We start from the raw sequence: 17821 nt of genomic DNA on the forward strand, positions 1-17821 counted from the left end.
AGATTTCAGCATTTTCATTATAACTCATCTCTGTGTATTATCAAATCCCACATGTGCGTGTTACTGCTACTGAGATTTTATCATTGTTATTCTTTTCACCAACATTATCAGGGCCTTCTGAGGAAGGATGGCCTAGCAAAGACCTAACACTTTATTTTACTCCTTTACTCCTTCAAGAATTTAATCTGGTATCAAATCGAACCGAACATGTCTATTTAGATCAGATGAACTGCAAAGGAACTTTTGCAACGTTAAATTTTCATAGCAGGTTGGGCATGAATCAAAGTGTAGATGGAAAAGCACTTTAGGCCGACTGTAAAAGCAGAATAGAAGACCTGTCAGGCAGTGAGATTGTTCTGTCAAAAGGAAAATGATCCAGACACGAACACAGAAATAACTAACTAGACCCAAAACTTAACCTTCTAGCACGGTAACCATAGTCTCCACAATGTATTACTTAATTAGCTTTGGGCCCAATAAAGTATCTTTTAATTGAATGGAGCGTGCAGACTTTTCCGTGCTTTTTCTGTGGCAGCTCCTAAGCTGTGGAATGATCTGCCTCTGAGCAGAAGACAGGCCTCTTCTCTTGCTGTTTTTAAGTCCCTTCTTGAGACTCATCTATTTTCCTTGGCTTTTGGCACAATTTGAGAGGTTTTACTTTGTTTTATTCTCTTTTTATACTAATATGTATTTTACACTCGTTTTTTTTCTATTTTATAATTGTATTGTATTTTATGAATGTGTACAGCACTTTGGTCCTATCCGGTGCATAAAGTGCTTCATAAATAAAGTTGGTATGGTATGAATGGAGCTTAATTAACCAAGAATGAAAAAAGACAAAAATATAAAAAGTTAACTCTAACTATAAATTGGGGATTTTTGCATAGAAAAGTAGACAAGACCTTAGTTGATATGAGTCACCCAACACAAGCACATCATTTTTTGGGGGTCTTGTTAACCTATGCCAGGGTAACGACTCACAATGTACCAGATGTACATACAGATGGTTAATCAAGAGCTTGTGGTTAAACAAGTCTGTGTAATTGAGACTCTATGTTATTAGTGTTATTAGCTCCTCATAAACTGCTTAGCTCTTCACTGATAATGAGCTGAGAACACCTGCATTTGTGCCAGCAAAGTTTGAGTTTTATCTGATATGCCAAAGAGCCCTTGGGAGGATATTACAAGCAGTGAAAATTCGACTGGAATGATAAATATGGGCTTTAGACTAGTGTGAAGATAAAACAGTCAGGAGCAGTCTTTTAGCTAAAAGGACTACTCACTTCCCTGTGGAAAAACAAGACACCTCTTTTTGTTTAAACTCAAAACAACAACTTTGTGCAGTTAAAATTAGCTTTTTGCTATAAATGTGTGAATACCGCTTACTGCCAAGTCGCTGTAAATGTGATCTCCAAAGTAAAGCACTCTGGATCCCCTCCAGCCAGTGAGTCTAAGGAACTCATAGAGGTTTCCCTGCAGAACAAAACATAAAAAAAATACATGAAGTCAGACAATAAAACTGTTGCATTAATAAATGTGGTCACAACAGAAAATACACACTAAAAACTGCCATGTTTTTTTAAGTCAAATGCTGGTTTAAAGACTTTAAAAATTAAGCAGTTTTAACCATGCATTGGGTCAAAAATTTGTGTAAAGTTAAAAACAACCTGATCAAACTTCCCTTAATATATTTTAGTATGTCGAATAAGTAATGCAAAGATGGTTGAACTTAACTCAACTCAACTCAACTTTATTGTCAAATGTGCTACATGGTAAACATACAACAAAGATGAAATTTCAGTCCTCTCAACCCCACGGTGTATAATAAAATATAAAATATAACGAACCATAGCATAAAAAAACAAAAAAGAAAAATAGAAATAAAAACCTATGATATAAAAATAAATATTAAAATATTTAAATATGCAAACAGTAGTGCGAACGGTGCAAATAGTGCATAGAATGATGCTGTATAATAGTAATAGTGGGTTGTGTTGATAAGTTCAGTTCACATAAGAGAACAATACTGATAACTTTAAGGGCCTATATCATACACAATTAACTTTTTTTTTGTTATAACTGTTATACTGCTATCCTAAAATCAAAAACAAGCAAAAAATAGTATTTATAAAATTTTTATTCATGCTTGTCGAAAAAATCTTAACGAGTTCTCTCTCTGAGCAACAGCACCTCTGTCTTAGAAAGCGAGCAGCCATGACCGGCTACGTAGAGCTGTTATTGCCTGACCTCTCCAGGAAGCTCCTGCTTTGACTGTGCCACTCCTACGGATACTTTCTCTGATTATTGATCGGTGCTTGAGGCAGAGAGTGATCAATTCAACTCAAAGTTGAGCAGCAGTGGCGTGTTTAGTAGTTAATCTGCACAGGGACAGCTTCTGATATTCTTCTTTACCGAAAAGAAAAACTATGTTTGAGGGTGTTATGTACGGAGCCCCTAAAGGGACATGGAGTATTGCAAGACCCCGCAAAAGTATTGCGAGATCCTGCAAAAGTATAGCGGGATCTCGCAAAAGTATTGCGGGATCTCGCAAAAGTATTGCGGGATCTTGCAAAAGTATTTTGGGATCTCGCAAAAGTATTGCGAGATCCTGCAAAAGTATTCTCGCAAAAGTTTATTTTTTCCCTCCATGTCCCTTTAGGGGCTCCGTAGTTAAAGGTCTTGGAGTAAGGTGTAAAATGCAGAAGTGGTTGGATTTTATTTTTGGAAGCATCCAACAAACTGAGCATCACATTGATGATTACTTAATGAACATTAAGGTGCCATAGTGGACTGTCCAGGAACTTTATTTCTTAAACTAGTGTGATTCCTTGAATAAAACCACCCAATTAGACACCGAGCTGTAAGTAAATAAAGTTGCCTGCCAAACTGTAACAGTAATGTCAAGTTAGCCATTTATGAATCTATAATATATATATTATATTATATCTACCGTAAATTCCGGACTATAAGCCGCTACTTTTTTCCCGCTGTTTGAACACTGCGGCCTATAATACAGTGCGGCTAATACATGTTTTTTTTCATGGAGCCGTGTGAAAACATCCAGCATCAGCAGCGGGTTTCGGAAGGCTGGGCTGCTGCGGGATGAAGAGGACCGCGAGTGCTCAGGTGAGAGCGACAAGGATGAGACTGAAGTCAGTGACAGCATCCTGAAGCTGTTCCATTCAGACACCGAGGAAGAGGACTTTGAGGGTTTTAGTGCGCAGGGGGAAGAAGAAAGTGATTAATGACTTTTCCTGGTCGGCTGCAATGTTCTGTGCGTTGTTCAATTAAAAGTAGCGGTATATGCAGCGTTATTTGCGTGTTACAGACACATACTTACCGTGGGGCAAAAAAGTATTTAGTCAGCCACCAATAGTGCAAGTTCTCCCACTCAAAAAGATGAGAGAGGCCGGTAATTTTCATCATAGATATACCTTAACTATGAAAGACAAAATGAGAAAAAAAATCCAGAAGATCACATTGTCTGATTTTTAAAGAATTTATTTGCAAAATATGGTGGAAAATAATTATTTGGTCAGTTACAAACAAGCAAGATTTCTGGCTCTCACAGACCTGTAACTTCTTCTGTAAGAGGCTCCTCTGTCCTCCACTCGTTACCTTCATTAATGGCACCTGTTTGAACCCGTTATCAGTATAAAAGACACCTGTCCACAACCTCAAACAGTCACACTCTAAACTCCACCATGGCCAAAACTAGAGAGCTGTCAAAGGACACCCGAAACAAAATTATAGACCTGTGTGGCATAAGGTGTTTACAGAGACAATTTGGTGCTAATGGACAGTTTATTGAAAAGACAATTTACAGTGTACCTCCAATTATATTTTTTATTTTTTTTGACTCAATGTTATGTATGCATGTGACTGTGAAAACATCCGATCAGCAGGGGGCGCTGCGTCTCCCAGGTATCCGCTGCTGGCGCGTGCAGTTGTGGAGCGAGTAAGACGTCAGACAGTGTGATCAGAGATGAGACATAGCAAAAGTGAACTGATGTTGTTGTTCATGTTTTCACAGGTAAGAGAAAATGTAAAATTCATAAGATACAGATGTGTAAAGATGACACATGATGTGGGCGAACACTGAAGAACGTATTGCCGTGCGACTTTAGGTTGGTCTCAACAGGTTGAGCGAGGTGCTAACATTAGCACGCGGCTAATAGCTTAGTGTATAACCGGAGCTAACCGACAGTTGCTCAGCTTGCGGTGGTGTGATGTTAGCGTTCGGTGAGTCAGTTCATGGGCTCAGTACTAGACTGTTACTATCTTTAGGTTGGTCTCAACAGGTTGAGCGAGTTGCTAACATTAGCACGCGGCTAATAGCTTAGTGTATAACCGGAGCTAACCGACAGTTGCTCAGCTTGCGGTGGTGTGATGTTAGCGTTCGGTGAGTCAGTTCATGGGCTCAGTACTAGACTGTTACTATCTTTAGGTTGGTCTCAACAGGTTGAGCGAGTTGCTAACATTAGCATGCGGCTAATAGCTTAGTGTATAACCGGAGCTAACCGACAGTTGCTCAGCTCGCGGTGGCGTGATGTTAGCATACGGTGGGTCAGTTCATGGGCTAAATACTGGACTGTTACTAGTCTTATTGTTTGTTTATGATTGTTTATGGTTAGAAATAATATGCAAAAATAACAAGTTAACCCATTACAGCACTGAGATGTGTATATATGAAAATAAAGGGAATCAATATTGTGGTTAAAAATGATAAATATGGAGGTTAAAAAGAGTTAATTTACTGATGTACTAGACTGTTACTAGTCTTATCGTTTGTTTATAATTGTTTATGGTTAGAAATAATATGCAAAAATAACAAGTTAACCCATTACAGCACCGAGATGTGTATATATGAAAATAAAGGGAATATTGTGGTTAAAAATGATAAATATGGAGGTTAAAAAGAGTTCATTTACTGATGTTTGGTGAATACGACCACAGTTTAATGTGTCAGGACTGGTATGTTTTACATGATTTGCTTTAGTCAAAGTATCCGCTGCTGGCGCGTGCAGTTGTGGAGCGAGTAAGACGTCAGACAGTGTGATCAGAGATGAGACATAGCAAAAGTGAACTGATGTTGTTGTTCATGTTTTCACAGAAAAATCAATAAAAATTAAATATGCTGCACAGTGAAGACCCCTTCTTCTTCCACGTGTAACATATTTTTGGCGAGCCAGCCAGGAGGATAGGACGCCGGTGGATTTCAAGCCCATCAGCTCCCCTTCCTCTACCCAAGAGACGAGTCTTCTTCTTCATTTAGTGGAGAAATGGAGGAAGTCCAGCTTCTGCGAGACCGTGTAAGTGCAGCCTTATGGCAACTGAAAGAGGGACCTCTCATGCGTGTCTGCAGGTCGTTAGAGTGTGATGGCCTGGACAACAGAGAGCCTGGAAGTTTGCCCCGGAGGATGTTGATTAGGAAAGCAGAAGATGTGCTGGATGAGATAGAGATAAGTCGTAGTGATGATGACGTTAAAAAAGTCCTGAATGATATCTTGATAGAAATGGAAAAACAAGAAAAAAAACATGAGATTGTTCCACAGAAGAGTCAGGGGGAGAGGCTTTCTCCACCACGTCACCTACACGTCACGCCAGCGGTCGGGGCAACCACACATGAGGAGCACTCACCACGGCACCAACTCCTCTTTAAGAGCCCAGAACCTCCACTCAAGAGCCCAGCACATGGGTGGCCTGAGGTCACACTAAGGAGAGAGTTCAAAATATTTGGACAAATAGGAGAAAGCGGGCAGAAGGAAAAGCTGTCCTACCTCAACCTCCTCAGACAGATTGAGATGGGGACAGAAAAGGGGCACGGGGAGATGGAGATAACTGAAGCGGTGATCAGGGCTGTGAGTCCAGGACTGCCATTGAGAGACATGTTGGAGATAAAACGCGGCCTTACACTCCCCGCTCTCCTCACCATCCTGAGAGGTCATTATAAGGTTGATAGCTCCACAGACCTTTACCACCAACTCATTAGCCTGTCCCAAGAGCCCAAAGAGACGGCCCTGAATTTTGTGTTCCGTGCCATGGAGGTAAAGGAGAAGTTATTGTGGAAAGCTGAGAATGGGGATGCTGAGGAACATTACAGTCGAGCCACCATCCAGCGGAAGTTTCTCAGGTCCATTGAAACAGGGTTATTGAGTGACGCTGTTAAGTTTAACATCCTACCTCACCTCAATAATGTAAGAATCACAGACGAAGAACTCATAGAGAGAGTGAATGAAGCGTCAAAACTGGAAAATGAACGACAGGAAAAACTAAAGAGGTGCACTGCTGCTAGAGGCTCCAGGGTGCATGAGCTCACCTCTGATGTTCAAACCGACTCCATTCTGTCCAAGAGTGTGCCTACATCCAAAGAATCCAACACAACGGTGGTTGTCAAAGCGATGAAAGGCAAAGAGACCAAAAACGAGCAGATCTTGAGCACACAACAGATGATCGAAGAGCTGCGCACTGAAATGAAACAGATGTTGTCCGCTGCTTTGGAAGCTCGCCCTCATCCTCCTGCGGAGAGACAGCGGAGCAGAGGTTGTCAAAAATGCAGAAATGAGGGGGTAGGTGAAAATTGTACACACTGCTTTAAGTGTGGGCAGGATGGCCACTTCTCCCGTGGTTGCCGGGCCCAGAGACCGTTGCAGGGAAACGGGCCGGGACCACTGGGGCGGGATCACCAGTAGTCCAGGATCGAGAGTCCCAAAGTCAGCAGAGACATGTCAACTCTTCTTCGCCAGGGACGGTGCGAAAAGACAAAGGAGCGGCAGTGAACACAATCCAGTACCTCCCCACCAAGCACCAATCACAGCTAGTGGGACTGGTTGGAAGAAGGTGCATTGTCAACTGCTATATGGACGATCACCCCGTAAAAGTGTTGTGGGACACAGGTGCTCAGTCCTGCATCATCAATGATTCCTGGCGTATGCAGCATTTGCCCCACACTGTTATCAGGTCTGTCACAGAACTACTAGATGACGACACCCTGACAGTTCTGGCAGCCAATGACACCCCGATCCCCTATGTTGGCTGGGTTGAGGTCAGCTTTCAGCTTGAAGACGACAGAGACAAATTGCAAGTTCCGATCCTGGTGTCCAGCGACCCAGCAGTTGCCAGTGACCCCATAGTGGGTTATAACGTCATTGAAGCTGTAATTAATGGGAAGGAGGCAAACACAAGAAAAGAACAAAGACATCTGGCTAAACAAGTAAGTAAAGCATTCTCCATAACTGTGAAAACAGCCCAGGATGTGGTCAAGTTAGTGCAAGGTGGCTCCGAGCCAGTTACTGGGGTGGCCCGCACTGGTGGAAAAAGAGTGATCCTGCCAGCGAATCAAATGTCCACCATCTACATTAGAGCCCATGTGAACGCACAAGCACAAGGACGCGACATGCTGTTCACACCGGACGTGCTCCATCCCCCACCTGAAGGTGTGTCCCTCACTGAGGTGCTGGTATGTATTCCCCAAAGGAGATTTCCGTATATTCCAATCCCCATGACCAACACCACTGACCACAACATCTACCTGGACCAACACAAGATTATTGGACATTTGGAAACCGTAAAGACAATGTATTCAGTAGGCTCTCAGGCAAGTGAGAACAAGCAAAAAGAGACGCTGAGCCTGACACCACCAGAGAATGCCAGGGTGGAGAGGCCAAAAGAATGGGATCCACCAGTGGACCTCAGCCATCTCCCCGAGGCACAACAGAAAGTCACCATGGCAATGCTGAGGGAGGAGTGTGAAGCCTTTGCATACAACAGTGATGAGATAGGCTGTATTCCATCTTTGAAGATGCACATCACACTTCATGACACTAATCCAGTACAGAAGACTTACATGTCAGTCCCAAGACCCCTTCATATGGAAGTGAAGGAGTATCTGCAGGATTTGTTGAACAGGGGCTGGGTCACACCTTCGCGGTCTCAATATTCATCACCCGTGGTGTGTGTCCGCAAGAAAGATGGAACCCTCCGCCTCTGTTGTGACTACAGAGAACTGAATAGTAAGTCAGTGCCCGACCGCCACCCGATCCCAAGAATACAGGACATGCTCGACACGCTCGGCGGAAGCTCATGGTTCTCTGTCCTGGACCAAGGGAAAGCGTACCACCAGGGCTTCCTGGATGAAGAGAGTCGGCCTTTAACCGCATTCATCACGCCCTGGGGGCTGTACGAATGGGTACGCATCCCCTTTGGTCTGAGCTCCGCCCCTGCTGAGTTCCAACGAAGCATGGAGCATTGTTTAACAGGCCTGAGAGACACAATTTGTCTCCCGTATCTGGATGATAACCTGGTGCACAGTGGCAGTTTCGATGACCATCTAGAACATGTACGCCTTGTTCTCCAGCGCTACAAGGAACATGGGGTGAAATTGACACCCAAGAAGTGTGAGCTCTTCAAACGGAAAGTGAGGTTCCTGGGAAAGATGGTGACAGGAGAGGGCTACACAATGGACCCCGCAGAGGTTGCACCCGTGATGGCTCTGAAGAAGCGGACAATTGCAACGGTGGGCGACCTGCGCCAGATGCTAGGGTTCCTGTCCTATTACCGATCCTTCATCCCTAACTTTGCATGCAAGGCCAAGCCATTGTATAACCTCCTTGCTCCACCCAAGTTAGAACAACATGACCCAGAGACACAGACTGAGAAACGAAAGAAACCAATAAAGGGTAAGAAAGGTCATTTACCCTCTCGCACACCAATCCAGTGGACCGCGGAGCACCAGGAAGTAATGAATCAGCTGGTCGAGACCCTTACAAAACCCCCCATCCTTGGGTATCCTGACTTTGACCAGCCCTTCGCACTTCACTGCGACGCCTCACAAGATGGATTGGGCGCAGTGTTGTATCAACGCCAACAGGGAAAGATGAGAGTCATTGCATACGGCTCTCGCAGCCTCAGCCAGTCAGAGAAGAGGTACCACTCAGGGAAGCTAGAGTTTCTAGCTCTGAAGTGGGCTATCTGCGAGCGCTTCAGGGATTACCTGTACCATGCCAAGTCATTTGTTGTCTATACAGACAACAATCCTCTGACATATGTGCGCACAACGGCAAGACTCAATGCCGCAGGACACAGATGGGTGGCAGAGCTGGCCGACTATCACTTCACAATACGCTATCGCCCAGGAAAGAACAACAATGATGCAGATGGACTGTCGAGGATGCCACTCAGTATGGAAGACTACATAAACAGCTGCACGCAAGAGGTCAGTGGAGAGACTGTTGGTGCGCTCATACAGAATGTACAAGTTGAGAAAGAGAATCCATGCAGGGGTGTTGGAGTCATCCAGACCTGTGCTTTGAGCCTGGTAAAAGATTGTAGCAGCAGGACTGGCCAACCTCTAACTCCATCACAGATCCGTGAGGCTCAAAGAGAGGATGAAATACTGGCACGAGTCATCTGGTACAAGAGCCAAGGACACAGACCAAGCAGAGCGGCGATCAAGAAAGAACATCCAGCAGTCGCTACCTTACTAAAACAGTGGCTAAAAATTAGCTTGTGCGACGATGGCATCCTACACCGTAGGACCCTCCGACGAGAACAGCTGGTCGCTCCTCAGTCCTACCACCCATTAATCTTTAAAGAATTACACCAAGACATGGGTCACCTGGGGGTCGAAAGGACTCTGGACCTAGTCCGAGAGAGGTTTTACTGGCCACAGATGTACAAGGATGTGGAGCACTTTGTGACCAACGTTTGTGAGTGTGTCAAGAAGAAGAAACCACACAAGCAGACCCGTGCACCTTTGAACCCGATCCTGACCACATATCCATTCGAGTTAGTTTCAATCGACTTCCTCCACCTGGACAAGTGCAAACATGGCTATGAGTACATTCTGGTGGTTATGGATCATTTCACCAGGTTTGCGCAGGCCTATGCAACAAAGAACAAGTCAGCAAAGACTGTGGCTGATAAGCTCTTCAACGATTTCACTTTGAAGTTTGGGTTCCCTGTCAAACTGCACCATGATATGGGTGGAGAGTTTGAGAACAGGTTGTTGTCAAGGTTGAAAGAACTCTCTGGCATCCAGGGCTCACACACCACACCATATCACCCTCAGGGGAATGGACAGGTGGAGAGATTCAACCGAACTCTGCTCACCATGTTGCGCACCCTGGACGAAGAAGAGAAAAAGGATTGGAAGGAGTCTCTGGCTAAGGTCGTCCATGCGTACAATTGTACAAAGAATGAGAGTACAGGATACACGCCCTATTACCTCATCTTTGGACGCTCTCCACGCCTCCCAATTGACCTGTTGTTCAACATTGAGAGAGACAATGCCCATGGGAGTTATGAGGATTATGTTCATCACTGGAAGGAGACCATGCAGGATGCCTACCGGATCGCTGCCAGCAATGCAGATAAAGGAGCAACTCGGGGGAAAGCCAACTATGATAAGAAAGTGCTGGGTAGGGACCTCCAACCAGGTGATCGGGTCCTCATCCGGAACCTCACTCCGAGGGGTGGAACAAGGAAAATTCAGGCCTACTGGGAGGACCAAATCTTCAGGGTAAAGGAAAGGAAGGGGGATGAGAGCCCAGTGTACCAGATCAGTCCCGAGAATGGCAATGGGAGAGACAGAGTGGTACATAGAAACCTGTTGCTACCATGTGACCATCTGCCCCTTGAGCTGCCATCTACACAGCCTTCAACCCAGCCGACCGACGCCCAGACACCTGCAAAGAAGAAGAGGACACCACACCGCGACCAGCAGCGAGAGTCAGCATCAGACAGTGGTTCAGGGGATGAGGACGACGACGGCGCCTACCACTGGTATCTCCGGTCAAGAAAGGGGAGGAAACAGAGCCAAGGGTTGTTGAATCCTGAGGCTGAACCTTTCCAGCCTCAACAGAGTTCCTCACCTGATGAAGAGGATTTGCCACTACAGACTGAAGAGGATTTGCCACTACAATCAGAAGAGGATTTGCCACTACAGACTGAAGAGGATTTGCCACTACAGACTGAAGAGGATTTGCCACTAAAGAATGACAATGTTGCTGATGTGTTGCTACTGACTGAGCAACCAGACCTGTATCCTGCATCTGGAGTACAGAAGAGTGGTGAGTCAAGAGAGGGTTCACCTCAAAAGGTACGCACACACCCACACAGACTCAGGCAGCCACCTGTAGTATTGAGCTATGAGACATTGGGACAGCCATCATTCGTGTCAAGACACTGTGAGGTGATAGAGACTCAGCATATTGAGCAGAGACAGTTATGGCGGCCTTGGTAAAACTTTGGTTGTAATGTCGGGAGACATTAAAACTTGTGGGGGAGAGTGTGGCATAAGGTGTTTACAGAGACAATTTGGTGCTAATGGACAGTTTATTGAAAAGACAATTTACAGTGTACCCCCAATTATATTTTTTATTTTTTTTGACTCAATGTTATGTATGCATGTGACTGTGAAAACATCCGATCAGCAGGGGGCGCTGCGTCTCCCAGGTATCCGCTGCTGGCGCGTGCAGTTGTGGAGCGAGTAAGACGTCAGACAGTGTGATCAGAGATGAGACATAGCAAAAGTGAACTGATGTTGTTGTTCATGTTTTCACAGGTAAGAGAAAATGTAAAATTCATAAGATACAGATGTGTAAAGATGACACATGATGTGGGCGAACACTGAAGAACGTATTGCCGTGCGACTTTAGGTTGGTCTCAACAGGTTGAGCGAGGTGCTAACATTAGCACGCGGCTAATAGCTTAGTGTATAACCGGAGCTAACCGACAGTTGCTCAGCTTGCGGTGGTGTGATGTTAGCGTTCGGTGAGTCAGTTCATGGGCTCAGTACTAGACTGTTACTATCTTTAGGTTGGTCTCAACAGGTTGAGCGAGTTGCTAACATTAGCACGCGGCTAATAGCTTAGTGTATAACCGGAGCTAACCGACAGTTGCTCAGCTTGCGGTGGTGTGATGTTAGCGTTCGGTGAGTCAGTTCATGGGCTCAGTACTAGACTGTTACTATCTTTAGGTTGGTCTCAACAGGTTGAGCGAGTTGCTAACATTAGCACGCGGCTAATAGCTTAGTGTATAACCGGAGCTAACCGACAGTTGCTCAGCTCGCGGTGGCGTGATGTTAGCATACGGTGGGTCAGTTCATGGGCTAAATACTGGACTGTTACTAGTCTTATTGTTTGTTTATGATTGTTTATGGTTAGAAATAATATGCAAAAATAACAAGTTAACCCATTACAGCACTGAGATGTGTATATATGAAAATAAAGGGAATCAATATTGTGGTTAAAAATGATAAATATGGAGGTTAAAAAGAGTTAATTTACTGATGTACTAGACTGTTACTAGTCTTATCGTTTGTTTATAATTGTTTATGGTTAGAAATAATATGCAAAAATAACAAGTTAACCCATTACAGCACCGAGATGTGTATATATGAAAATAAAGGGAATATTGTGGTTAAAAATGATAAATATGGAGGTTAAAAAGAGTTCATTTACTGATGTTTGGTGAATACGACCACAGTTTAATGTGTCAGGACTGGTATGTTTTACATGATTTGCTTTAGTCAAAGTATCCGCTGCTGGCGCGTGCAGTTGTGGAGCGAGTAAGACGTCAGACAGTGTGATCAGAGATGAGACATAGCAAAAGTGAACTGATGTTGTTGTTCATGTTTTCACAGAAAAATCAATAAAAATTAAATATGCTGCACAGTGAAGACCCCTTCTTCTTCCACGTGTAACACCTGCACCAGGCTGGGAAGTCTGAATCTGCAATAGGTAAACAGCTTGGTGTGAAGAAATCAACTGTGGGATCAATTATTAGAAAATGGAAAACATACAAGACCACTGATAATCTTCCTCGATCTGGGGCTCCACGCAAGATCTCACCCCGTGGGGTCAAAATGATCACAAGAACAGTGAGTAAAAATCCCAGAACCACACGGAGGGACCTAGTGAATGACCTGCAGAGAGCTGGGACCAAAGTAACAAAGGCTACCATCAGTAACACACTACGCCGCCAGGGACTCAAATCCTGCAGTGCCAGACGTGTCCCCCTGCTTAAGCCAGTACATGTCAAGGCCCGTCTCAAGTTTGCTAGAGAGCGTTTGGATGATCCAGACGATGACTGGGAGAATATCATATGGTCAGATGAAACCAAAATAGAACTTTTTGGTAAAAACTCTACTCGTCGTGTTTGGAGGAGAGAGAATGCTGAGTTGCATCCAAAGAACACCATACATACAGTGAAGCATGGGGGTGGAAACATCATGCTTTGGGGCTGTTTTTCTGCTAAGGGACCAGGACGACTGATCCGTGTGAAGGAAAGAATGAATGGGGCCATGTATCGTCAAATTTTGAGTGAAAACCTCCTTCCATCAGCAAGGGCATTGAAGATGAAACGTGGCTGGGTCTTTCAGCATGACAATGATCCCAAACACACCGCCCGGGTAACGAAGGAGTGGCTTCGTAAGAAGCATTTCAAGGTCCTGGAGTGGCCTAGCCAGTCTCCAGATCTCAACCCCATAGAAAATCTTTGGAGGGAGTTGAAAGTCCGTGTTGCCCGGCGACAGCCCCAGAACATCACTGCTCTAGAGGAGATCTGCATGGAGGAATGGGCCAAAATACCAGCAACAGTGTGTGAAAACCTTGTGAAGACTTACAGAAAACGTTTGATCTCTGTCATTGCCAACAAAGGGTATATAACAAAGTATTGAGATGAACTTTTGTTATTGACCAAATACTTATTTTCCACCATATTTTGCAAATAAATTCTTTAAAAATCAGACAATGTGATTTTCTGGATTTTTTTTTCTCATTTTGTCTCCCATAGTTGAGGTATATCTATGATCAATATTACCGGCCTCTCTCATCTTTTTGAGTGGGAGAACTTGCACTATTGGTGGCTGACTAAATACTTTTTTGCCCCACTGTATATTTAAAAGTGTTACAGGTAGTTTGGAAAAAAAAAGCATTCATAATATATACCGTATTTGTTTGTTTTATCTAAAATTAGAGTGTGCGGCTTGTACGGTAATCAGGTGCGCTCTATAGTCCGGAATTTACGGTATATATCATAGATATAATATAATATAAGATATAATAATGTGCACTTGTGTGTATTTGTATTCAAAGCATACTGAGTTGTGGGTGTTGTTAAATCTTTTTATTTGCTCAACAAGAAAAATTTTATATTTTAATCAAAAAAATCACTGTTTCTTTAAAGACGGATCTTTAAATCATAGTAAATTCAAAACTAAAAAAAAAATGGTTTTATGTATTTGGTCTATAGAAAAAAAAGGCCTTTAAAATGTGTTATCTGTATTTGTCTTCAATGCTTTTTTTGTCCCCTTCTAACCAACCAGAACGGGATACAAAAAACTACTGTTTAATTCTTCTTTCTTATAAAGAGTCGTTTCCTTTTTCTTTTTTTTCCAAAACCAACCAATGATGGCATTCCCCGAGCTGCAGAAAATCATTACAAAAGACACAACTGGCTACTGGGCCACATATCTGACAACCTTGAATTAAAAAGTTTAAGGTTCTATATCCGTTTTTGGAGCGTTGTGAGCATTTTATTGTTGATTGATCAAAAAAAAAAATCGCATTGCATGAGGCCCATTGGGTCTGTATAATTATGTCTGTTGAATGTTTATTATCAAATTCTTATCATGTTATATTTGCTGGTTAGATCCTTCTGGTAAGATGTTTTTAACTGCTTTAGGCCTCTGATCCTAAAAACAGGCCTTTGTAATGAAATCATTAACAGCTCTTTATCTTTTAAGGTGTTGTTTACTGCTCTGCTACTGCTTCCACGCTTATCTAGGTTTCACTACACGTACCGGTAAAATTACTGCCCAAACCAATTAGGGCCGGTTTCGATGTCCCCATAAAACTTTTTTATTTACCTTGGTGATATCTGACATTTTAGATGCAAGCCAATATATATTCCCATATTTATATTAAACAAATTTCCGATATCAATATTGTATTGGGACATCACTCGTTTTGGCCAAACAGTAGATACAGATAACACCTGAGGAAACCTCTCGTCCCTATGCAACAGTTGGAGCCACTTGCACAAAAACATGGAAACCCAGTGGTGGTATTTCATAATATTTTCCTGTTAAAAGCCTAATAAATAGTTGGCCCTTATTTAGTAGTAGTGTAATATTTATGAACTATCCTAGAAATGAAAGCCTTCCTCTAACGTAAATGATTGAAGGAGCACCACAGGGTGTAGGCACTTCATTACAATGTTCTCTAAGGCAGGGGTCTTCAATGTTTTCCAGGCCAAGGACCCTCAAACTGATGGCGAGATGGAGCGGGGACCCCTAATTGTATATATTGTAATTGTGTTACCGTAATTTTCGGACTATTAGCCGCACCTAAATATAAGCCGCAGAAGCTAAATTGCATGATTTGTACATATACAAGCCGCAGGTTTTTTTATGTTTAATGTCCGTCTGTCTGGCTGTCGTTCTGTCTCGTACCACTTGCGGTAGAAGTCTGCTTCCGGAGGACCTCGCTGCACTGAACAGTGGTGAGTGGTATATGCTGTTCAGTGCAGCGAGGAATGCTCTGATCTTTATATTAGAGAAACCAAACAGCCTCTCCACAGACGCATGGCCCAACACAGAAGAGTGGCCGCCTCTGGACAAGACTCCGCAGTACACCTACACCTTGTGGACAAAGGATATTCTTTTGAGGACCAGAATGTACATATTCTGGATAAAGAAAATAGGTGGTTTGAGAGGGGCGTGAAGGAAGCCATCTATGTTAAGAGAGAAAAAACAACTTTAAACAGAGGTGGTGGACTCAGATTCCAGCTTCCAAAAACATACAATTCAATCATAGACATGATCCCTTCCAGATATCACCAAACCCCCCACCCCATCACAGAGGAACGAGGGACCTACCCGCTCCAGCCGGTAAACAATACCTCCTTAACGACCGACCCATAACAATCATAGAAAGGTTTCAGGTATTACAGGAGACAATCCCCCCTTAATGGCAATCCCCCCTTTAACGACCGACCCCTAGAATCATAGACAGGTTCAGATATTACAGGCTAACGATGGAACTAAAACGACCCATTCATCGGTTACCATTTGCATGTTTCCAAGCAATACAAGGCCTTGTCCATATAAGACTCAAACTCACTGCGGATCCAGACATTTGAATTGAGAAAGCTTCCTGGAGAGGTGGCGAAACGTCTTCAAATCTTGAAAACCAAGTCCAGTGGATATTTTTTGAATTTTTACGGAATGCTAGGTTTACCCTACATGCTTTGATTTTGGTTGCTCCCAACATTTATTTAAATCTTTGATTAAATGGGATGGGATTTAGACTTCTTCTTAACATGCTTTATGCAAATTTAGACTAACAATAAAATATGAGTTATTAGTAATAATGAGTTATTATTTTTAATCTACTCTTCAGTAGCCTTAAAGGTACATATTACATTCTTAAACCCATCTATGGATTTTAGAGGCCAATATATATCCGGTGTTAAATGAACCCAAGCATGGATATTTTCATTTTGAGAAAATAAAAAAATAGAGAAAATAAACTGATATTGGATTTTACTCAGCAGTTTTTGGGTGTATGAAATATAATTTTCCTGACAGAGTACCTGCTTGTAAATCTGTCCTTTCTCCAGCCTGTGAATTCTGTCCCACAGTAACACGCCTTTATCTGTCACCCGCCTGAAAGGTCTGCAGCAGAACAGAAAACACAAGTTGTAAAAGGTTTGATTTCAAGTAAATGCAAGCTGTACGATTATTTCCATGCAGTTGCAGTAAAGGTCGTATACAAAAAATACTTACTTTCTTCTGTCGTTGAAAAAACTAGGTTTATCAGCCTGGACAATAACAACGTCAAACAAATCTCTCCAATCTTTTCCTACAATGTAGCTCATTCCACGGTCCCTGAGGAAAACAAAGACATTATTCTTTACGAGGGTTTAAAGGGAATTGATACCTCAAGATGTGATTTGGAGTACATCGTCACAGAGCTTTTAATTTTGCTATGCTAACATTTGCTACAAAATTAATAAAAAAATCTAAATATAACACGGTGTGTGTCAACCATAGAAAATAGCTACAATGCTAAGATATATTGGACTCTCGTATTAGACACTTTCTTTTTATTGCTTTCTGCTTACCTTTTCACTGGCTCTTTTATGTCATTTTACCTTTAAGCACCATAAATATTAAAAGTTAGGAGACAGAAATGTATTTTGATGCATCTGTTTGAAAATGATGGACTGAAGTGGGGATGCACGATATAATCGGCCCCCTATCGGTATCGGTCTGTATCGGCCTTAAAACTGAATATCGGACATCAGCCACCCCACTGATATTTAACCTGATATTTGATCAGCTTCTGAGTTTCTAAAGTCTAAAAAAAAAAAAAAAATACTACTTCTTCTTCTTCCTCAAAAACTTCTTTTTTACAGACTTAAAAACTTCTGAAGACGAGGGAAAAAATATTGATACATTAAAATATCACAATATCTTCATATGCTGATATATTGCCATTTAAAAACACCATATCAATCTCTTTTACTAATGAAATATTGCTATATGTCATCGTTATGCTATGAAATCCCCCGAAAATTCACGAAATGTTGCCATATTTTTATGTTGATATATTGACGTGGTATCGATCTATTTTACTAACAAAATCTCACAAGAATTTGCAAAATATCACGAGAGTTTGTAACAGAAAGATGAAATTTCACGAGATTTTGAAAGTAAATTAGATCGATACCGCGTTTTTAAAAATCAATTTGATATCAGCATATGAAAATACATTTGAGTATATTATTTTTCAAAGTGTCAGAAATGGATAACAAA

General features: G+C 42.5%; 1 protein-coding gene across 1 annotated transcript in view; it reads right to left on the minus strand.

Moving 5' to 3' along the window:
• Positions 1 to 17821, minus strand: part of nt5dc3 (5'-nucleotidase domain containing 3) — a 54312-nt gene that overhangs the window by 9649 nt on the left and 26842 nt on the right. Inside the window, 3 exon segments of the mRNA XM_038294322.1 lie at positions 1387 to 1473; positions 16597 to 16678; positions 16790 to 16891. Of these exon segments, the coding sequence (XP_038150250.1) occupies positions 1387 to 1473; positions 16597 to 16678; positions 16790 to 16891 (271 nt within the window).

This window comes from Cyprinodon tularosa, unplaced genomic scaffold (genome assembly GCF_016077235.1).
Source record: "Cyprinodon tularosa strain WSP-4 unplaced genomic scaffold, ASM1607723v1 ctg339, whole genome shotgun sequence".
NCBI classification, from domain to species: Eukaryota; Metazoa; Chordata; class Actinopteri; order Cyprinodontiformes; family Cyprinodontidae; genus Cyprinodon; species Cyprinodon tularosa.